Source organism: Saccostrea cucullata, unplaced genomic scaffold (genome assembly GCF_032062105.1).
Source record: "Saccostrea cucullata isolate Sc308-1 unplaced genomic scaffold, CSIRO_AGI_Scuc_v1 ctg296, whole genome shotgun sequence".
In the NCBI taxonomy this organism is placed as follows: domain Eukaryota; kingdom Metazoa; phylum Mollusca; class Bivalvia; order Ostreida; family Ostreidae; genus Saccostrea; species Saccostrea cuccullata.
The window spans coordinates 63,108-87,165 of NW_026924047.1; the positions used below are offsets into that span (position 1 = coordinate 63,108).

General features: G+C 33.4%; 2 protein-coding genes across 2 annotated transcripts; both read left to right on the plus strand.

The window, feature by feature from the left end:
* Positions 1-671: 671 nt before the first annotated feature.
* On the plus strand, positions 672-14,528 carry LOC134265569 (tetraspanin-5-like). The gene is made up of 8 exons (XM_062747795.1): positions 672-877; positions 4,717-4,911; positions 5,472-5,546; positions 9,427-9,525; positions 10,623-10,742; positions 11,228-11,269; positions 11,608-11,724; positions 11,879-14,528. Exons 1-8 carry the CDS (start codon positions 767-769, stop codon positions 11,954-11,956), a joined length of 837 nt encoding a protein of 278 aa, XP_062603779.1. The 5' UTR covers positions 672-766; the 3' UTR covers positions 11,957-14,528.
* Positions 14,529-17,105: 2,577 nt separating this feature from the next.
* LOC134265564 (glutamate dehydrogenase, mitochondrial-like) lies at positions 17,106-23,399 on the plus strand. Its single transcript, XM_062747788.1, has 12 exons — positions 17,106-17,593; positions 17,981-18,181; positions 18,527-18,613; positions 18,774-18,862; positions 19,094-19,192; positions 19,664-19,801; positions 19,892-20,029; positions 20,380-20,460; positions 20,631-20,754; positions 21,016-21,110; positions 21,198-21,260; positions 21,788-23,399. Exons 1-12 carry the CDS (start codon positions 17,203-17,205, stop codon positions 21,905-21,907), a joined length of 1,626 nt encoding a protein of 541 aa, XP_062603772.1. The 5' UTR covers positions 17,106-17,202; the 3' UTR covers positions 21,908-23,399.
* Positions 23,400-24,058: the final 659 nt, after the last annotated feature.

The window sequence follows — 24,058 nt, forward strand, 5'->3', positions numbered from 1 at the left end:
TTTTTTCAGTTTTAGGACATGAGTTTTCCAGAAATTAATTTTTTTTTTCAAAGCTAAAGAACTTTAGGGTCGGGTGCAAAAAAATAGGGTAGGTCGGGTAGCAGGAAACAAGACTTTGGGGGGGGGGGCTGATTTGGAAAGAAAAATGAGGGGCCGGGAGCAGTCCACATTGTCCCCCTCCCCGATACAGAATTAAGTGTCTGTGATTTAAAAGTCAGTTTGGTTTAACTTAATCAGTTGATATAAGATAGCTGAGAATCGACTTTTGATTTTGACCGGTAAAAATCATATGAACTCAGAATCTTGTCAGAAAAGTAAGAAGTCAATGATTCCAAGAAAACACTGCAAATGTCAAGTAGAGAAACCTACCTTTATCAAGAAATCCTCACATTAATAATGCATTCTAACTGAAAGCTTGTGAAATTTCAGTGTAGCTGATGGTCAATATAAATACTATCAGTTAATGTGATAAACTATATGGTGAACTTAATTTAAAGAAATACCATGGATAAAGACATATTATAAATTCAGATGTATTTCATGACCATTTTTAATTGCCAAACTGTCGCTTTTCAGAAACTGATGATCGGTCTCCCTGTTTAAAAAAATATATCAGATGTAACACCAAGGTCGACTGGTCTTATGTACGATTTGTCTAGACCCCGCGCGATGAACTGTCACAAACAAAAAAGATGTCCATTATTATCATGTAGCTATAATTAAAACCCTTAAATTTTGGGCAGATGTAGTCAAATAGAACAGAAACATGGACATGTACAAAACTCGGAAGGTAAAGGGATCGAGGGGTCGACGGGATAAAACAGAAGTCAGCTGTTGCATGAAGTATTTGATGTTTGGATTTAACGTATTGTTTTGGGTAAGACAATAACATTGCATTGTTGTGGTTTTCGATGTCTTACTAATTTATTCTGCGTGAGTAATATTAATATATGTTTATTTACATTAAACAGCACGGATATTTTACCAAAGAATTGTAAAACAGTTCCCGATGATGTATTACCCCCTCCCCCACCCCTCCCCCACCCTCCATTATTTTTATATATTTACATTCATGTATGCTGGTTAATTAATATATTTACATTCATATATGCTGGTTAATTAAAATATTCATGCTTATATTCTTATCTTCTTTTCCCATACTATCTAAGAGAGACTGGCATTGTGTAATGGTATATTCCAGCTTATCACAGCTTAGGTCTTTTTCAGTTAAAAATATTGGCCAATCTCTTCACATTCTAATTAAAATTAGATGTTAGATACCCTTGCATACTCGCTACACTAACAGCCAATGTATTTAACATCTTATCTTAATTAGATTGATCTTTTCATGGACAAAAACTGATTATTCAAGATTTTTTCTTTCACTTAGATGTTTTTACATAGAAAAATATTATTAATTATGCCCCCCCCCCTTTCAAAGAAGGGAAGGCATATTGCTTTGCTGCTGTCTGTCAGTCTGTCATTCCACTTAGTTTCCGTTCATTTTCTTCACAACCGTTGCACGTACTGAAATGAAATTTGGTATGCAGATATATCTGATAAATATCTAGGTCAAGTTCTGTTTTGGGTAAGACTACACCATTTTTGACAGAGTTATGCCCCTTGGACTTAGAAAAATTCCAATTATTTGCAGTTTCCGTTCATTTTCTTCTCAGAGGTTGCACATACTGAAATGAATTTTAGTATATAGATTTATCAGATAAATATCTAGGTAAATTTCTGTTTTGGGTACGATCTTACCATTTTTGACAGAGTTATCATCTTATGCCCTTTTGGACTTAGAAAAATTTCAATTTGGGGGGAGGGGGGCATAAGTGTTTTACAAACATCTGTTGTTTCTTTTTAATGTCATATAAGAGTGCCTCAGCCAAATCAAGCCATGGGTCCATAGCATAAAACTTAGGTGAGCTCACTTTTGATCTCGGTCTTATTTTTCCATCATAAATACCTTTCAATCCTTAGGTAAAAGGGAGACTGAGATCAAAAGTGAACTCATCTAAGTTTTATGGCTTTGGAGCACTTCATCAAGAGACGTATCTTTTAATTTTAATGTTGACTCCGTACATAGAAATTACTGAGCTTTAAAGGCACCAGAAACATGTACATAACCCCTATCCCCACCAACATATATTAAGTCTTTAATTAATTTTCCTTTCATTCAATTCCACCGACACATGCATGTCATTGTAGGCAAAGTGTAAAAATAAACGATCACTTCAACAGTATATTTTTGTAATACCTTATGTGCCGAAATTTTAAATTTTAAACAAAGTACAAAATGATTGCACTTAAAGACAGAAAATGGAATTGATTCAGATGCTGAAATTACATTTTTGTTTTTGGCAGGTAATATGGGCTTTTTAAGGCAGGTCCATACTTTTACGGATCCGGTTTTAATTTTACACACCAATATAAAATTTTGATTATCCTTGTCTATTGAAATAAAATCTTTTTTGATGATTGAAAATAATGTAGCAAGTATATATTTGTTTATTATACTGTCATTGTGCACACAAAGCATTTAATTAATGTACATTATTTATAGGAATAACCACTTTGCACTCTGTCCATAGGATCTATATGTAATTTAGTACATACACAGACAGAGAATTCTTAATTGCCTTTATGGACCTAAAGCTTTTAATTTTTTTAAACAAACTAACTTGAGATCTATTTACCTTTAATTTTTAGCCTATACCATCTTTTTAAATTTACTTTTTTATAAAATTGCGAAAAGCGATTGAAACAATACATATCCAAAAATGGGGGTATAGGTGTTCAAAAGGCTGTTTTGTAAAATTTTTCTGGTCAACCATAATAAAGTATGTTTTTGTGCTAACCTTAGATATAATTCTAAGTAATTGTAAAGAAAAAATAGCATATAAACATATAAGATTTTGAGGAATATTTAAAATAAAGATATTTTGAGCTTTTTCTCTGAAAGATTTTGACAGAATCAACATCAATTTTTTAGTGTTTTCAAATAGAAATTTCAAATATTTTCTTGACAAATGAATATTTATGAAAGTTTTAACAATAATTGGATGTGATTTGGTACATAGCTAAATAAAATATGATGTTACACTTCTATATGTTGAATTTTGGCTGTTGAATTTTTAGAGGCATATACACATGTTGCATGAAAATTAACCTGCAAAGATATGTTTTTTATGGGTGTTTTTGTTAGATTATGACTTATTCAAGATTTTCAAATCAAAAAATAAACAGTTTGACAGAAAATTCTGAAAGTACGGACCTACCTTAAATTTAGCTATGTAAGGAGATGGAGGATATGTTTGTCCACACTTCAGATGCATGTGACAAATTTAAATTATTTAATTGTATATTTGACTGAAAAAAATTTAGAAGTCATATTTTACTGTATAAAGTCTTACCAAGGGCAACCAGTGTTGCTTAAAACATTAGAAATAAAATTTAATGTTTCACACTATACTTAATATTGATTACGAAAGTGAGTGTAATCAAGTATTTATAACTTTCACTGTTCCGTGACCATGATGACATATTCAGAAAACTGTGTCTGTGTACACCTGGGATATAATATGTGTTATTATATTATACAGTGTATATACAATGCCTCATTTTATTTTTTCATTATAAATAAGGTCCCTGTAGTAGCTATTAATTTGTAGCCAGTAGGTTTACAGGTAAGTTCAGGTGAACCGTCTACGTGACATATAATGTACACAGAAATCCTTTGCCAGGTGAGACGTAAAGAATTGCCTAGGAGACGACAAAACAAATGATTTTACCATCAATACAAAGAGATAAAATAGAATATTTATAGAACTTACAAAGTATTAACGCAAGAGTCATTGACATAAAACTTATTACTTACTGTCATAATTTAAGTATCATAATGTCCATATCTAGTAAGTGTTTTATTGTAAGTTGAGACCTGCACTCTGATAAAATGTAAAAATAAAAAAGACAAAAGGGGAGGGTGGTGGTGACAATTGTCTTGTTTCCTAGTAAAAGCCAGTTGAAAATTACCTTTTTGCACTTGAAAAAAAAATGAAATATTGATATAAACTGTCCCTTTCTCCTGTGTACAGTTATACTTAAAAGTGTTTAGACTTCAAAAAAATCCCTGGGTCAGTATTAACTGAACTTGCCAAAAGCATTCTAGAGTGATAGGGATTATTAAAGTTTGTTCATGCCCTCTTTCAAGGGGGAGATAATTCAGAAAAGATGAACAATTTATGATGTCTTTCAAAAATCTTCTCAAGAACCTCAGGACCAGAAAAGAGGAAATATTTGAAAGCTTTTAAAGTATAGATTCAAGTTTGTTTAAATCTTGACCTTTTCCAGGGGTTTAGGATGGGGTCACAATGGGCAATCAATGTTCCCCTGCTCCATGACTGGATAGTAATCACAAACAATGTGAATATAACCTTTGTTTGCTTATGCCATAATTTTCTTAATACCAAGCAGAATTTTTAGCGAGGATTTAGTTTTGGCATTATTTGCGAGGATGCCAAGATCGCTAAAATTGAATATCGCTAAAAATTAATTGCGCTTTATTTGTAACAGCTTCTTTATTGAGCTTTTAAAAAATCACTAAAATTACATCTTGCGAAAAATAAAATACCAATTTTAAGAACAAATCGCAAAATTTGTGTCTGGCTAAAATTTCCACTGATACGGAATTATGTATATATTTCTCTATTTTAGCTGGTTGGCGCTGGGATATGTGCAATAGGACTATGGGCTTGGACAGAGAAGGACATGTTCTCCAATATAGGACAGATCACCAGTGTGACCCTAGACCCTGCTCTATTCTTCATCATCACTGGTGGGGTCATGTTCATCATCGGCTTCTGTGGCTGTATCGGGGCCCTCAGGGAGAACACCTGTCTGCTCATGTTTGTAAGTGTGTCATAAATCGTATGTAATGTTACTTCATCAAAAAATGTGATTCATAAATCTTGTGAAGCACTATTTCCATTGAAATCCTGCTGTTTGCACCAGAAACTTTTTAAAAACCTTTTAAGATTTAATGCTGTTCATTGATTTTACTAGTTAATTAATATAAATGGCAATGCTAAATTTCAAAGAATTGATTATAGTGTACATATATTTTCAAATCGATGACAATTAAAGCTTTGGTTGTTTTAGGCTATTCATCTATTATATTAGTAAAATTCCACATATAAATGTATATCACAGAGATATTCATTAATTGGGGGGGTGGGGGGGGGGGATCAAATACTTCTCCCGATGTCAAATTCTCTAGAGTATCATCATCAGTTTAAGTTTATTATATACCAAGGTCAGAGGTTGTGACAATAAATATAAATAATAAAATGTGAGCATATAATTCAAGACTCGCATATATTGTACCCCGGTGGTGCACTTTATCATTATGTTGATTTTTGTTGCCCATATTTGATATTTCTTGTATGAAGTAAGTGTGATTATATTTTCAGTTTTCTGTGGCAGTTGGGCTGATTTTTGCTATGGAACTCCTTATTGGTATTTTGGCATTTGCATACAAAGATTGGGTAAGTAAATCTGCTTATAAAGAAAATAAACTAGGAAAAATACACTTTAGTGTATGGTTTATCATTGAATGGAATGTTAACTGTCAGATTAGGGATCAGTGATACTCTTTTTCTGGGAGGTCAAAGTTTTGTAAAATTGTCAAATACATCAGTGTTTTCTCTAAGAATTGACCAAATTGACCCCATCAATTGACAAAAATGCTGTTTTTGAAATAACAGAAATCAAAGTTTAATTGTTGTATGGTCTACAGAGATTCATCATAAACCTTAGCTCCAAGCCTGTTACAATTGATCTCTAACCCTATACTTTGAAATAAAGGGAAAACCCTGAATGCATCCTACAGTTTTATGGGCTTGAAATAATTTTTAAAGTTAAAATATGTGAAAATTAGCAAGAAGGAATCCATAATCAAGCTGACTTTTTTGTCTCTGTTTTTCCATTTTTAGCTCTACTGGTCAGAGACCAGAAGAGCTTATGCGATAGGAATGCGTCCGGCGTCCGTCCGTCTGTCCGGTGTCTAGCTGTCCGTCTGTCTGTAAACAATTTTTTTTTAAATGCTAATCTTCCTGCAGTTTTGGTCTGATTTCAATATAACTTGGCACACAAGTAGTCTACACTAAGATACATAATTCTGTATATCGGTTTTTGATTTTGATGAACGGTGTAGCCGTAGTTACTAAAAATAGAAATTTCTGTGAAATTCTTTCAAAATGCTACTTCTCCTACAGTTTTGGTCCAATTTCAATATTACTTGTCACACAAGTAGACTACACTAAGGTACATAATTCTATGTATCGGTTTTTGATTTCGATGAACGATGTTGCTGTGGTTACTAAAAATAGAAATTTCTGAAAATTGTTTCAAAATGCTACTCCTCCAGTTTTGGTTTGATTTCAATATATCTTGGCACACAAGTAGATTACACTAAGATACATAATTCTCTTTATCAGTTTTTGATTTTGATGAACGGTGTTGCCGTGGTTACTAAAAATAGAAATTTCTGTGAAATTCTTTAAAAAGCTACTCCTCCTATAGTTTTGGTCTGATTTCATTATAACTTGTCACACAAGTAGACTACACTAAGATACACAATTCTGGTTATTGGTTTTTGACTTCGATGAATATTATTGCCTTGGTTACTAAAAATAGAAATTTCTGTTAAATACTCTCAAATTGCTACAACAAATACAGTTTTAGTCCGATTATAATATAATGTGGCATGCAAGTAGACTACGCTAAGAACATAAAGAGGCTAAATCAAGGATCATTATTCTATTTATTGCTGTTGTAAAGTTTATTCCCAACTGCATATATCTCTTCCTTTGCTATAAGTACAAACCAGTAGAAGGACAAGACTTCTGGTTATATTATTTGTTAATGAATTTAAGCATCACTATGTTATCTCTGATTAGATTTTTTAAAACGCCGATACAAAAAATAAAAGGTTACTTATATGTGCAGCAAACAAATGAATGACAAGAAGGGTTAAGGAATTTGAATTTTTTACATGTATTGTATTATTTGTATATACTTGTAATAAATATAAACTGTAGAAGGAAATACATGTAGAAATACATGAAGTTTTAGAGACATGTTTTTGTCTAAATTAAGCTATTTATTAAATCAAAGACCCTTAGGTTTGTAGATGTAGCAAGTCTGCATTAGTACCATTGAATAATGTCTTTTTCTTTGGAGAACACTGTTAATTGGGGACTTACATTAGAATTAGGTTTATTACCACTGTTCTGTATACTTATGGCTCTACTGACAAGTATTCCCCATTTTCAAAAGGTGAGTTATTTCCCCTGAAAGGAACTCTTTTACTGTGTTTAATACGCATGCGCTATAAATAAAGTCACTTCCGCGGACGTTCTTGATGTAAACATGTTCATGGTGTAATGCATCTGTCATATGGAAAAATGTTATTGTGTTGTTAAAAGAAAAGAAATCTTAGCTGATTCGTATTTTTTTAAATTGCCCACACATAGTCTCCTTCTGCATTTGTAATAATCTTTATAGTCGTATAATAAGGCGCGGTGTGAGCCCCCCCCCCCCCCCCTTACTAAAAATTCCGAAACAAATTACTGATAAAATGCTGATACATATTCGAATAGGCCTATTTTTTAAAAAAAAAAACAAAAGATAATTTTTGGTAGTGGATGTTCTGCAGACGGATCGTCATTTTTTACAAAATGTGCAGAACAAATGTAAGAACTTCAAGTTTAGTTATACAGTTTTTACGAATTAATCTAGCCTGCTGCAGCCATATTTTCTTCTCTGCATCTCTAGCTATTTTTTGGACACTGATGACATGTCCATCTACAGTTTTACCTCTGAAATTGCTGCATAAACAACAGTAGTTCGTCTTCCACGACCGATATCAAGAAACTGCGTTTTTTGCTCGATTGTATGTCATAGCATAGAACTTTTACTTACAAGAACAGATTTAGTGACCTATTTCATTTGAATTAACCGTGTTTCCAGAATTTGTTATTTGTAAAATAATTGATTAACTGTATATAGTATTAAAACTTTGAATGGAATTCTAAATGAATAATTTAATCTCATGTGCTCATGTAACGAAGAAAGACTAATTAAAATAGCATCGATCTGAATTCGTATTACATATGTCGTATAAAATCTGAACTGCATTTAATCAAAGTTTTAGTGTGGGGTCTAAGCATGTACATGTATATTCCCGAGTAAAATACGCAGTTTGTTTTAGATCAGAGAATTGATAGCAGAAACACGAAATTGATACAATAATTTTCTCGCGTATTTCGCGTAAATACGGAAAACACTCTTTTCCTCAAGTGTTATTTATGTTTTATCCTTTCAGTGTAAGTATTTATTTTTATAAGTTATTCTTTTTTGCAAAGTGTGTAAAAACAATATCAGAGAGAGAGAGAGAGAGAGAGAGAGAGAGAGAGAGAGTGAGAGTCATGAAACCCCGTGTAACTGATATACATGTAATTATATTGAATTCACAATTAATATTTCTTATAATTTTTAATTTCCACTTTTGGTTCATATTCAACTGTTCAACCCATTTACATATTCGTTCTCTGTACACGCTGTACGCACGAAACCCTCGTGCATCACCTCAGTGTCAATCAAATTTGCATGAAAGTTGATTTGAAACATTCATTCTTATGGTCAGTTCTGAGTTCAAGTGTGTAACACACTCAACTGACATCCAGCGAAATTCATCTCCCCGGTTTCACCAAAACGCTTATTAAAGACTTAGATCTACATGTATTTTGTAAATTATCCTTTTTAAGACATAAATAAGATGTGTATCCTGTACAGGCACATAGTTGCTGGCACCAACCCCCCCCCCCCCCCCCCCCACCCACACACACACACACTCAGTTTATACTACGGTAAAGTTATATAAGGGAAATGTAGTAATGTATGCCAAGGAACTGATACGGAAATAAGTAGCTTTTTCGACTTTGGGCAAGGTTTTTCTTTGCTTGTCAACTTTTCCAGGTAAAGAAAAAAAAGCTCTTTGTCCCCCCCCACTTTTAAAGACGATGCTACGTGCCTGTCTAATTCGTAAAGCTTTCTAGAAAGGGGGGGGGTAGTAGACCTTTTATAAAATCGCTTATTATCTAAAAATAATTTGCAAACCGTTTCCTTCTTTTAAAATTTTTAAATGCAGCGTGTAATTTGATCACTATTTTGTTGGATTATCGTAATGCGTAGTCCGCGGAAGTTATGCTAGTGTAGAAGAGTTCAGATTTCGAGGGGAGATAACTCACTTTTGAAAATGGGGAATTAAATTATAGTTATTTCAAGTTGCAATATTAAAATGATATTCATTCAATGTACATGTCATGAAATCAGGAAAGTGAAGATATACAATTCTTTTTACAGATAAAAAATCAAATAGAGTCTCAGGTGAAGACTATGATAATCAATTACAGAGAAGATTTAGATCTACAGAACCTCATAGACTGGGTCCAGCAGGACTGGGTAAATATAGGAATACATGTAGTAAACTTTAATTATTACAGTGCATGTCGCTATCAACCAAGTACTCTTTTAATCAGTAAGTCATGATGCATAAACCTACATGACTTGCAGAGGTCAATGTATTAAGCAACTTCACTGTATAGGAGTATAAAGAATCCCGATCCCGATCAAAGAAAGAATTCTCCGATGTAGATAGGCCCTATATAATGGTTAGAGTTTCATACTCTTCAATATATCAGTATAATAAAACAATTAATTACCCCTTTTGAGCTCAACATGGTGAAATAAGGACCCTCAACCTGGCCTATTCGCTGACCTGACCTGACATTGGCCAGTCAGGTCAGGTCACCTAGTAGGCCAAGTCTCGGGTCCTTATTTCACCATGTTGAGCTTAAAAGGGGTAATTGATTGTATATGATAGAACCCCATAGACTGGGTCCAGCAGGGCTGGATAAATCTACAGTATAAAATATGATAGAACATTTAGATTTACAGAGCCTGGGTCCCGCAGGACTGGGTTAATAAAGGATGTTTAACAGAAGGTTTAGATTGATAGATTAATAGAACCTCATGTCACCCGCATGGCGCAATGGTTAGAGCGTCTGCTCTAGAGTCGTGAAGTAAGGAGTTGATCCTTACGTCGCGGGTTCAAATCCCACCGTGGGATGTGGATACTGGTCCTCCGGATGAGACCGTATAAACCTAGGTCCCGTGTTGCAGTAGGTGCGGGAACGAAAAAAGATCCCTCCCTGCTCAATGGCCGTGAGTGCTGAGTATAGGACAAAATTTGCAGCTCTCCACCTGCAAGTGGTGGCGTCTCAATATGAGTGAAAAATTCTCAAGAGGGACGTTAAACAATATACAATCAATCAATCAATAGAACCTCATAGACAATATTGCTCTCTTTTGAGCTTTCTATCATCACTTGTGAAAGAACTGTAGCTCTCTGAAAAAAATATATTGACAGAATGGAGAGATACAATGCCACCTTTTGAAGAAAGTATATATTTATTGTGCACAAATAAGAGCACTGTTTCTTGATTTATTTCTCCATGTTTTTCAACCAGCCTTCTCAGAATATTCCTGATGTCTTTCAGCTGAAATGTTGTGGGGTGAACAGCTACGCAGACTGGGAATTGAATCGTTATTTCAACTGTTCCTCTAAAGGCAGTATAGAGGCCTGTGGTGTCCCCTTCTCGTGTTGTAAACCAACCAACGTAAGTCATTGTAATCATCTAACTGAGATATTTAACTGTCAAGTTAACTTTAGTAAGCCTAATGTAAAGAGCAAGGACCACTTACGGTGAATTAAATCAAAACCGCTCAGTTTTTTAGACAGTGCATAAAATATCACTTGATGTTATTGTCTTGGTATTCATTGCATTATGATGTCATTAATTGCAGAATTTTCTGCTAAATTTCTGCTAACTTTACTTGAGGATACACAAATACACCTGTTGTCTGCAGAATTCAAGAACTCTTTTCACAAAGCTTGTTTTCCAAATGCTTGGACATTCATGGGAAACTTTGTTTATAGGAAATGAAAATACAGTCTCTACTTTATATTGTTGTTTGAAATGAGAGACACTGACATTTTATGGATAAAGAGAACTTAGCTCTTTGTATGTGTAGTAATGGCACTACATGTTTATTGTGGATTTTGATTCAATGATGGATTAATTGTAAGCTGTTGCATTTTCAGGATGTAATAAAGAATCGACACTGTGGATTTGGGATGATCAGTGTAAGTATTACATGTGTTGTTAGGGTACCACTGAATGAGGTCTAAGAATATAATTGTGCCTTTACTACTGTACTGTACTTAAGTTGATGGATTTGATTGAAACTTGGTATCATAGTTAATATGTTCAGACTGTGTTTTTCTGTATCAACTAACTTGTTTGAAATAGATTCTTTTGTTTATCACTCTTACAAGTGATGTTATATGACTCACAGTTAGTTTAATTTTAGAAATATACAAAACTTGAATGAATTAGCCGTAGTAGAATGGCTTAAATTACTATTGCAAGAGGCATGTTTATAGCAAAATATACCGGGGTAATTGAATTTGATCTATTTTAGAATGCTGACAGGGAGACAAAGATCTACACAGAAGGTTGTATACCCTCGGGGGAGAAGTGGCTTGGAACCAACCTTATCCCTGTAGCAGCTGTCGCCGTGGGGATAGCTGTCGTACAGGTTAGATAACTCTTGTCAGACAAGCATAGTCAGATAAACAGTCATAAAAAGTTTCTGAACTGAATTTACTGGCTTGAAATTTTTGGGGAAGGTTTAAGGTTAATTAAGAATCCTTTTTAGAATTCTTATAAATAATATTATTTTGACTTTGTAGATTTTAGGTATCTGTTTTGCATCCATTTTGAGATGTGATGTCAATGCACAGAAGGCAAAGTGGGGATATGACTACTGAAGCTCCACAGCTACAAACTTCACTTCATTCTATCCTGTGTAATTAATCTGATTATCAACTCTTACTTCTGTACGACTCCTTAATCTTTGAGCCTTGTCAATACTGTGACCTATTTAGATATATGTATATAGGGATATTGGGAATTATCCTGTGTGATTCATTCCATTTGTTTTGCAGAGTGTTTACATGTATTTATTAATATACATGTATTTATCTATAAAGAAAAAGAAGTGCATAGAGTTTTGATGTTTTGATAGCTGAAGCCTTCCCATAGTCCAATGTACATTTACCTATCATTTTTTATATGTTTATGTAAATTTTTTTCTATTGTTTGAAAAAAAAATACATCAATGACATTTTAAAGACATGATCAATGACATTTTATTTGAAATGCATATTTTCTGTGTTTTATTATATAAATTAATGACTTTTTATATCCGTAATTTGATGCTGTAAATCATGTTAAAATTTTCCTTAAAAGTCTCTTTTGACATATTATTTCAGGTTTTTCTATGTACTGTAAATTGATTGGTACATGCATATCAAGGTTTTTCCCCTCCTCTTTTGGATTATTTTATACATTTACATAAATGCTTACCTTTTGTTTGTACTTGATTGATTTTGGAAACTGATCACTACCAGAATTCCCTTTCCTTTTGGATTTCTAGTCAATACTTTTTTCCCTCTTTGTGTGTACATCTGCAATTTACAGCTGTTCTATCAAGTGATTGGTTGTTGTTTTTTTTTTTTTGAGTTGGTTTATGTGATTGTAGCCTTTTCAGATGGTTGTGTATTCCCTTTTACATTTTTCCTCCTTTAAATAGATATATTTTGCTTTATTTACAACTTATTTATCATTTTACTTATATATATAGAGTATGAGTTGTGAAGCATATACAAGTAATCTTTAATTTTATCTTACAAGTCATAGACATCAAAGAATGTATGTAGCAGAAAGATCTTTTATTCTTTGATGACAGGACATATTGCAATATCTCTGCTATGAAACTACACTAAATGTTTGTACATGTATATGTATGGAGAGGGCTTACATACACAAAGTCTGCTGTCCAACTATTTATGTTAATATTATTATATACTGTATGTTTAAATCAATGCTTGGGTGTTATTTGTACTTACTGGTAGTGCATGTACTGCAGAATCAGTTTAATTTGTGGAAGTCAACTTTCATGAATTTGTCGGAAAGTTATATTTTGAAGAACATCTCTTTATGAAAGATGATTCATATACCTGTATTGTATTACTGTTTCGGTATCCTTATAAATTTTGAAAAAATTCAGGAAAATTAGACCCCATCAAATATAACAGTTCTACAATTTTGTTTTTTAGGGTTAAGGTTAAAGCATTTTAGAATGGTTGTATTAATTCTTCGGGGGCATTAAAACTGTTTAGTCAGGTTATATTCCGTCCTCCAGGTCATAAGTTTTAAGAATGGTCATGTATTTTTAGGTCACCCAAGCCAAAGGCTCAAGTCAGCTTTTCTGATCAAAATTTGTTCATTGTCTGTTGTGGTTGTTGTTGTAAACTTTTCACATTTTCATCTTCTTCTCAAGAACCACAGGGCAAATTTCAACCAACCTTGGCACAGAGTATCCTTGGGTGAAAGCAATTCAAGTTTGTTCAAATGAAGGGCCACACTCTCTTCAAAGGTGAGATAACCAAGAAATAGAGAAAATGGGATGGTAGTATCTAAAAATCTTCTCAAGAATCAATGGTTTAGAAAAGTTGAAATTTATATGAAAGCTTCTTGGCAAAGTATAGATTCAAGCTAGATGACGGGGTATGGGGGGTTGTTAGGGAGGGGCCACAATTTGGATCAATTTTATGTAGGAAAGAATTTTTTTTTTTTTTTAATTTCAAGAAACAGCAAAATTATATGCAATATCAATATGGAGTCAAGTAGTATAAAATAAATAAATAAAATAAAAATTAATAAAAACCTCAAGTAGTATAAAATTACCCCCCCCCCCTGTTTCCCTCAGGTAAACTTTTCAATACTGACCTGATTTGTGTTTTTTTCCTAGCCCATATGCTTAGGTGAGCAATGTGGCCCATGGGCCCCTGTTATGCATTTTTGTTAGGTGCATGTCATTTATACTATGTTCTTATTGTGTTTAGCTTTTTACCACCCCAGCCCACCCCCATCTTCTAAGTACCACTACCTTTGTTTTTCTAAGAAATATAAGTTAAATTTTGCAACAAACTGGTTGAAGTTTGCAACAAACTAGTTGACTTTGGCAACAATTGATAGTTGAATTTTTGCTTCATATTTAAAAGAAAACTGAATATTGTATCCTCACAAACAATAACGCACGATTATAAACATTGCGGAATACAAATTAACAAATGTAGTGTGTTAATAGTTTAAATTTTTAAAGATTTTTTGTGTGTTAATTTTTTGTAGAACATTCAGGTGTCTTTAAAGGTACTGATATATTTAAGGTAACTCTTTCAAAAAGTAATTGTATTCTTAATGAAAAAAAGAATATTGCAAGGATTACTAGAGCTTTGTAAAATTCATTGAGAAATAAATAGTCTATTTTATTTTGTATATGTGTGTTTTATTTTTTATGAGTGATATAGTGGACTTTTATGATTAGAATCCCATTAAGATTTGCATGACATACTGTTTGATAGAGGTGTACTTTTCATTGCTAGTTGTTTTATTTAAGACAAAGACATGTTAAAAACCAAAGTGCTAAAAATTCAAATTCTTTATTCAGTGCAAAAAGAAAATTAATGAATTGTAACTAGAAATGAAGGAGTCCACAACTACTCCCATCTTAAAATTAAAAAACAAAGAAAAAATGGTTTGGGAAGTAACCTTTTTCATTAATACATATAGGTGTGTTTATACCTTTCTGCATGAATTTTTAATGCACCCTTTGAAAGGGGAGAGCATATTGCTTTTCTGCTGTCTGTAGGTCAGTTTGTCAGTCTACCAAATTTTCATTCATTTAATTCCTTTGCAGAGGTTGCACATACTGAAATGTAATTTGAATTTAATTTAAATACAGATTTAATTATCATAAGAATATCTGAGTTAAGTTCTAATTTTGGTATACAATTGAGCAATTTTTGACAGCTTAAGAATTATGCCCCTTGGACTTAGAAAAAATTCAATTATTTGCAGTTTCTGTTTATTTTCTCTTTAGATATTGCACAAACTGAAATGAAATTTCTGAGAACAGATTTCTCATAAGAATTAATATCTAGGTCAAATTTTGTTATGAGTATATTCAAACAATTTTGACAGAGTTGTGCCCCTTGAACTTAGAAAAAGTCTTATTATTTGCTGCCAGTAGATGACCCCTATTAAGTTTAACAGGCCAATTTCATTTCCATGTACAAGTTCACTGCCCAGTGATGTATGCTGTCCATAGTGAATGCTTGTGCATCTATAATATATGTCCAGAGGGTGGGTGGTGGTTGGGGGGGGGGGGGGGCATAATTGTCTCTTGTTTTATAAGGTTTGCGTTCTTTTACTGAGTAATTTCCATCCATTTCTTCAATTTTCATAGGTTGGCCTAGCTTAGATGGGGACTCAGCCCTGTATAATGTTAACTTAACAAACTTATCTGGAACAGTCAATTGGATTGACCTCAATTGTCCCATTGCTTAAGGAAAAATGAAAATGGTGGAAGATTTGGAAAAAATATGCAGATTACCTAAAGAAAAAATTCCATTAACCCAAATAGATAAATATATATATATATATTTACATTTCCAAAAAATTTCCCCTATGATTCTTTACAAAATTAAATGCAGTTCATTTTCTCATGAACTACAATGCGCTTCACACTGGCATATTTATCATGAATTTAAGTGCTAACGCACTTCATGATAAATATGCCGGCTTGAAGCATCTTAGTTTATAACTCATGAATCTTCAAAGATTATATTCATTTCTTAAATATCTGAATATTTTAATATCTCAAAATAAAACTGGGTCGACCTTTTTCCATAAGCAACTGTGTAATATAAAAGCTAGTTTATTGCAAATTAACCCACTTGATTTTTAAGATACCTGGAGTATTGTCTGGAAACTAGCCTATAATTCCACATTGACCTTGACGACCATTGACCTCAAAATCAATAGGAGTTTTCTTGTAGGCCATTAGAAGTTGTTTTATTGCATTTCATTGCAAACGAAATATCAAGTGAAAGGTTTTTTTTTAAAATATTGGTCAGAAACAAGAGTAAAACATTCTAAGAGAGAATGTATTAAAAGACCTCAATATCAAAATGGATCTTCTTTTTTCATAGGAGATAAAGAAAACGTAAAATATTCAGATATCAAAATATTTTTATGCCCCTCTTCGAAGAAGGGAGGGCATATATTGCTTTGCTGCTGTCTGTGGGTTGGTTGGTCTGTCTGTCGGTCCACTTAGTTTCCGTTCATTTTCTTCGCAACCGTTGCACATACTGATATGAAATTTGGTATACAGATATGTCACATGAATATCTAGATCAAGTTCTGTTTTGGGTACAATCATACCATTTTTGACAGAGTTATGCCCCTTGGACTTAGAAAAATTTCAATTATTGGCAGTTTCCGTTCATTTTCTTCACAACCATTTAACATATACTGAAATGAAATTTAGCGTGCAGATTTATCAGATGAATTTCTAGCTTAAGTTTTTATTTTTGACAGAGTTATGCCCCTTGAACTTCGAAAAAATTCCAATGTATTTGCAGTTTCCTTTCATTTTCTTTGCAGAGATTGCACATACTGAATTGAAATCTGGTGAACAGATTAATCAGATAAATATATTGTTCAAGTTTTTGGGTACAATAGATCCAATTTTGACAGAGTTATGCTCTTTTGGACATAGAAAAATTCTAATTTGGGAGGAGGGGGCATAAGTGTTTTACAAACATCTCTTGTTTATTTAAGTGTTATTAAGTGTTATTGTCTTCTGTATACTATTTTAAATTCCATTCAGTGGAGTCCTAAATACAGGGTCCGATTGGGAAAATCGACGATCCCACCATCAAGGATCAAAGAGTAAACATTTCGTCATCATAATGACGAACATCCTTTGACCAGCAAAAATATAACGTAGCTTTTGATTGGCTGAATTTATCGAATGTCAGACACACCTTCAAACGTATTTTCCGCTTTGACCAATCAGCGGATGTCTTACATTGTTTACTTCAAGGTTATTTTAGAGGAAAAGTGAAAGAAGCAGTTGTTGAGTATCCTGACACACAGCGTGGACAAAATGCTGCGATCAGTATCAACGGAAGTCTTAAAAAGTGTGTCTAAATGGGGAAGCAAAAACAATCTGAAGAATTCTGCTAGAATTTTGTCCCCCAGAAGTAGCTACAGTACCGAAGCTGATGATGACGATGATAGTTTGTCATTTTCACAAACAGTAGACAAATTTTATGACAGGGCATCGGCTCTTATAGAGACTGATTTAGCTAAAGGCATGAGAAGCCGTGCTCCGATGGAAGACAAGATTAAAAAGGTAAAAGGTATACTGAAGATTATTAAACCAGCAAACCACATGATCGAAATCACCTTTCCACTGAAACGTGACAATGGCGAGTATGAAATCATTGAAGCTTGGAGAGCACAGCATAGCCAGCATCGCACGCCTTGCAAAGGAGGTAACTGTCATTATTTTTATGAGGTCAATGACATCAGCTGTAGGCTAAAGTAAAAAATTGCATTCTAGTTGACCCCAAACTCAATCTTGGACAACAGTTACAGAATAATGGGGATAATGAATTTTTCTCCGTTTATCGGTGGGACCACCTGCAAAATTGGAATTCTAGATACAATACCTTGTTTATACCCATGTCGACTCAAATTATGTAAAAACATGAATTACATGTCATTAGTAGTGTAAATTCAACAGTATTAGCATAGTAAAAAAATATCCATCAAGTGTAGTGTTTTTAGGGCTTGAGCCTAGACCTAATAACAAAATGCAAAAATATATATATATAATAAATCAGCAGTTTTAACTTAATGTTTTGAATTGATCTGTACAGGTATTAGGTACAGTATGGATGTGTGTGAGGATGAAGTCAAGGCTTTAGCTGCCTTGATGACCTACAAATGTGCAGTGGTGGACGTTCCTTTTGGTGGAGCCAAGGCTGGAGTCAAAATCAACCCTGCTAACTATTCTGAGAAAGAGTTAGAGAAAATTACCAGGAGATTGGCTGTTGAGCTCGCCAAGAAAGGATTTATAGGTTTGTTAATCATTATACCCGACTGACAGACAAGTGTATAAAGTATCAAAATATTAAACATCATACAAAGTGGAAATGTCTCTTCAGATTTAATTTTAAAAATGAATGGAACACGTTTGACTCTGAGAAAGAGGATGTGTGTGTGTGCAGAATTTTTTTGTTCATGTCTAGTGGGAGGGGGTTTGTATTCTCAGAATAAATGAGTGTATTATCTCTTGAATCTGATTTACAAGGGAATATAGTTTTAATAAATTTTGTGGTAACCTGGTAACATAGTCCTGGTTATTGCTCAACATTCATGATGTTTTTACTTTCTTTATTCATTATCGATGTATTTATAAACAGGTCCGGGTATTGATGTTCCTGCTCCAGACATGGGGACAGGAGAGAGAGAAATGAGCTGGATAGCAGACACATATGCTAACACTCTTGGTACGACCCTTCATAGATTTATATCTGTCCAAAATTTCATGATTTGATTGTAGGTTATATTGTTTTCTTTATTTAAGAAATGACTTGACCGTGAACTGAACATAGACATTTGTATATCTTACATCCATGAAGTGTTATAGCAATTTTTTGTTCTTTACAGGTTACAATGATATAAATGCAAATGCCTGTATCACAGGAAAGCCAATCACTCAGGGCGGAATTCATGGGCGCATTTCAGCAACAGGCCGTGTAAGTGTAATGTAAAGTCTTAAGCACAAGTGTGCTAGGAGTTCTCACTGAGTGCTTATAGAATTGGAACATTGCATTGTGTAAACCTGATACTTTGTTTGATTGTAATACAGTACTGAATAAGTCATTGCACCAGATGTAAACAAAAAATACATAGTTTTTGTTTTGACACCAGTGAAAAAGAGAAACATTTAGAGATATGATCTGATTAATTGTTTGATTTGATTACAGGGTGTGTTTCATGGAATTGAGAACTTCATCAATGAGGCCAGTTATATGAGTATGATTGGACTGATGCCAGGATTTGGGGATAAGACCTTTATTGTTCAGGTACCAACAAAAAACACCATACCTTCTCTCACATATAAACAGACATACTGAACAGCACAGATTATTACGGAACCATAACTCAGTATGGGGAAGTATTTTGTCTGTAGGAAAATTTAATGATTTTGGGACTTCTAAATCACTTCGACAAATCCTTGGTTTTTGAGATACTGTAAATCACTTTATTTTCGCGTAATTACGCGAGACAGTGAGCACGCGAAAATTTCATTCTCGCGTATAATAGTATTCCTTAAGATTAAATAGAGAAATATTAACAATTCGTGAAAATTATGTCTCGCTTATAAAGAGTCAATGACTATCTCACGAAAATAAGGTGTCGCGAAAATTTAGTGATCTGCAGTATCAGTGTTCAAGATACTAAAGTTCATTTGTGGAAGAGTACATATTTATACATCTATACCTTACACCCAGGTGTGTCTCAAAGACTAACTATGAACATGTATATCTGTGTAGGGATTTGGTAATGTAGGACTTCACAGCATGAGGTACCTCCACAGAGCGGGTGCTAAGTGTATAGGAGTGAAGGAGATAGACGCCAGCATTTACAGTGAAGAAGGGATAGATCCTAAGGAGCTGGAGGATTATAAACTGGTATGGTATTCACACTACTGTGGACAAGTTTATCCCGCACCTTCTTAGGTCATATGAAAATGTTTGAAACTTAATTTGACTTTTTTAAAGGAAAATGGCACCATCAAAGGATTCCCCAAGGCTAGACCATATGATGATGATTTGTTGTTAGCTGATTGTGATATTCTGGTTCCTGCGGCTAGTGAAAGACAGCTGACCAAGGAGAATGCTCATCTAGTTAAAGCCAAGGTAACAATGAACTTACAGGAGAAATGAATGGGTACCTCAAAATTCACATCTAGTTAAGGCCAAGGTATCAATCATCTTGAAGAAATGAATAATTACCTCAAAACGACTAATTGGAATTTATTTCAACATCAAAGAATGCAGCAAGAACAGTTCAGGAACAGTCCAGTGCAGCAACTACTGAATTCAGGAGTGGTTGCAATTTTGGAAACTAAATTTTTTTTTAAATACAGGATTTTAATTCTCAATTAATTTTAGCACCAACTGAATTTAGGTAAAAACAAAGCATCAATAAAATTTAAGATGCAAGATATGAAAAGAAAAGTATAATACGTACACTAAAATAATTTCAGATTATTGCTGAAGGTGCTAACGGTCCTACTACAATGGGAGCAGACAAGATCTTTCTAGAGAGAAAAGTCCTGGTCATTCCAGTGAGTAGTATATATTTATTCTGTTAATAAGCTCAGTCATGCATCATCAAAATTCAAAAGAAAGTTAGTGAAACAAAAAAGATTTTTGTTTCAGCAATGTATAAATTAAAAGCTAATCAGTTCTTTCAAAACATTAACAAATCAATAAGTGAATATTCATTTTCCCATAGGATCTGTATATCAATGCTGGTGGTGTGACTGTATCATATTTTGAGTGGCTTAAAAATCTGAACCATGTCAGTTATGGACGTTTGACCTTTAAGTATGAGAGAGATTCCAATTACCATCTGCTAGGTAAGTACTAATGTTTTTATCCATTTATCTGACAAATAAGGATCTGCACTGGGGTTGTATTGAAGAATATGAAATAATCAAGTTGCTATTAATGAAAGAAAAATTTAAATACTGATTAAGATTATGAGTGTAACATTATCAGAAAGAAAAGAATTTAAACCTGGATATCTTCCCAGATTTAGTTATACTTACTATACATACTTGTACATTTTGAAGTCATGTGTATAAAGACATTAAAAATTACTCATTTTCTTTATACAGAGAGCGTACAACAATCCCTAGAGAGAAAGTTTGGTGGAGGCAAGAAAGACACCGTTCCCATCGTCCCATCTCGAGACTTCCAGGAGAGGATTGCTGTAAGTACACTGACTGTGTTATGATACAGAGTATAAAGAATGCTGAGGATACTAGTTGTTAATATCTGTGTTTTAACCTGGTTGTAGGGAGCCTCAGAGAAGGACATTGTACACTCAGGGCTGGAGTACTCCATGCAGAGATCTGCCAGGGTAAGTAGAAATGGATGTCATAATGGGTTATACTGTAGCACAAAGTGAATCTTATGTGACATGAACACCAGCTTTTGCTGGCACAATAGGCTAAGCATTTGTAAGGAGAGTAGTGGATCAAAAACCCTTGGTAGCAAAGATGATGTGGATAACAAATTTATTTGTCTATATTGGAAATAAATTCCCCATTTAGGTTCAGTCAAGAGAACAGGGATTTACCCTGGTTTGTATTCTATATACACTGTACCATTGAGCTTCAGGGTACATAGAATCCAACCTAGGTTAAATCCCCATACATGTGTTTGAACCTAAATAAAATATGTCCATTATCCTTGTTGTTTAATGTGCTATCATTCTCTTTAAATGTTAAATGTACATATGTCCTGTTGGAATATAGGAAATTTATATATACATGTATCTTTTATTTTTATTCATTCTGAAAAGATTCTAGTGCTATATTTGAAAGATTTATAGTTTATTTGCTGACATGATATTGGTGTCTGATCATGGAGGTTTTGTTGTTTTAGAATATCATGGACACTGCCATGACCTACAACCTTGGTCTGGATTTACGGACTGCTGCCTACATTACCTCCATTAAGAAGATATTTAAAGTGTATGAGGAAGCTGGTCTCACCTTCACTTAGAGAAAATTTAATACGGCATTACAACAAAACTCAGTCTTCATACAGAGCTTTCATTAATAAGATTTGCGTTTTGCACAGATTTGTTTTTATCTTATGGTTGTTAATTCCGTGTACATTTTTGTTAATTATCATATGATTTTAGCAAAAGAGAAGTCAGATTATGAAGGAAGAATGGAGTAACTTTTACTGGAGATTTTTTTCTTTGTCTCTTAGTTGTAGCATGCTAGATACATGTAGAGTATTTGGTTTTATATTACCATTATGCATTTTTATTTTATAATGATCATTGTAATTCTTTAGTACCGTATATACCAAACAATACTTGCTATAGCTATATATGATGTAATGTTGGTACATGTATAACTAATTTTCTAAATTGCAAAGTAAATCCCTAATGTAAGTTATGTAACATCAAACATACATGTACATGTATTATTGTGTAATATTTAAAGTATCTAATAAATATAAATTTATTGTTGATCAAATTTTTCTTAAGGTTAATGTATTGGAATGACTTATTTTAATTTAAGATGAGGAAAGACTGACTGTGAACCTTGTTTAATTAAAGATCAAATGAGCAAAAAACAAAACTAAGACATAACTAAGATCTACCATGTTGATTTGTCTGATGTTTTTTTTATCAATTTTGTTATGGTTTAACAATGAATTTGAAGAATTCAGTCAATATCATTTTACACTCTTCTTATGTTATTAAGAAAGGTACAAATGTACTCAGACCAAGCAAAATTTAGTTTTAATCCAAACTCTTGTAATTAATGTGGGCCTTAATATTTCTTAAGCACTACATTGTTTTGCATGCAGGATCACATATTTAGCTGAATTACACAGCACTGCACTAGATAGTAATTTTAAGAGTAGAATTATTTGTACGAGTCAGATTTGTTTTGGTGGAAAATGCTAGTTTGGTTAATACAAAGGAACAAGAGAATGATACTGACTGGTTGATTGTCAGGCAATAAATATTAATACTCATTTACATGTATTTGGAAAATTGGAGGAAAAAATAACACCAAAGGCAGCTGACTAACCAATTATCCATCACCGTAGTTTATATTATTAGTCTTAGAGATCTGCTCCTGGAAAACAATCTCTTTCTTGAACATTTTTACAAGAATATTTATGCAAGTAAAAATCCACATTTTTATTTTGAGCAAGTGATGTTTAAATGTTGGTATTCAACTTTTCATTGATAGGTTTTGTTTCATTTTACATTATTTTTTGGCACTATTTGATACCTTGCCTGTGCACTGTGAAAACCCAATTGTTCTGTTGCGTTTTTTTTTTAATTTACTGAAATGTGATATGTTCCCTCAGCACATCCAAATGAAAACAGTTTAAAGTATTTGTGTGTGTAAGATTATTCCATTTGATGTTTTAGCTGTTGCTTTAGATGATAGGAGTGGGCCAGTTCCGGTCAATATTTTCCAGATAGGTTTTGATATTAAAATAAAAGGCGTATACTAAATAACAAGTTGTTTTTATTCTGCCAAGGTCCAGGTTTACTGTTAAAAATCACCCAATTAAATGTAGAATTGTCAATACTCCATAACCAAATTATCGCCATTATACATCTGACACTTAAATACAGGATTACTACAGCAGAGGTACTGTGAACACTGAGCTTACAAAATGGTACCCTGTTCTCTGATATGAATGTAATGGCAAAGTTTGTATTTTGTAATGGGAAACATGAAACATCTGTTCAAATCTGATCATAACACAAGAGATCACAATAGATGTATGTAATTAAGATTCTGTGAAAATCTCTATCAATTTTATTAAGTGATATAGGTGGAGTTGGGGGGCAAGAGATAGGAACCCAAAATAATAAAGAATGGCAGTGTCCATGTTCTGCTATCCCCCCCCCCCATCAGTCTGATGAGAACATATCAAATAAGAAATTCATGATGGAACTTTGTAATAAATCCTTTAATCAAGAGTGGTTTATTAGTATAGCTGTACATGTACATGTATTTTGAAAAATCAAAGAAGTCTCAAGTGAGCTTTTCTGATATTTTTTTGTCTGTCCGTCTGACTGTAAACGTTTTCAGATTTCTGACCTCCTCTCCTGAACCATTGGACAATTTTAATCAAACAAAGCATCCTTGGATAAAGGGACTCCCTTTTCAA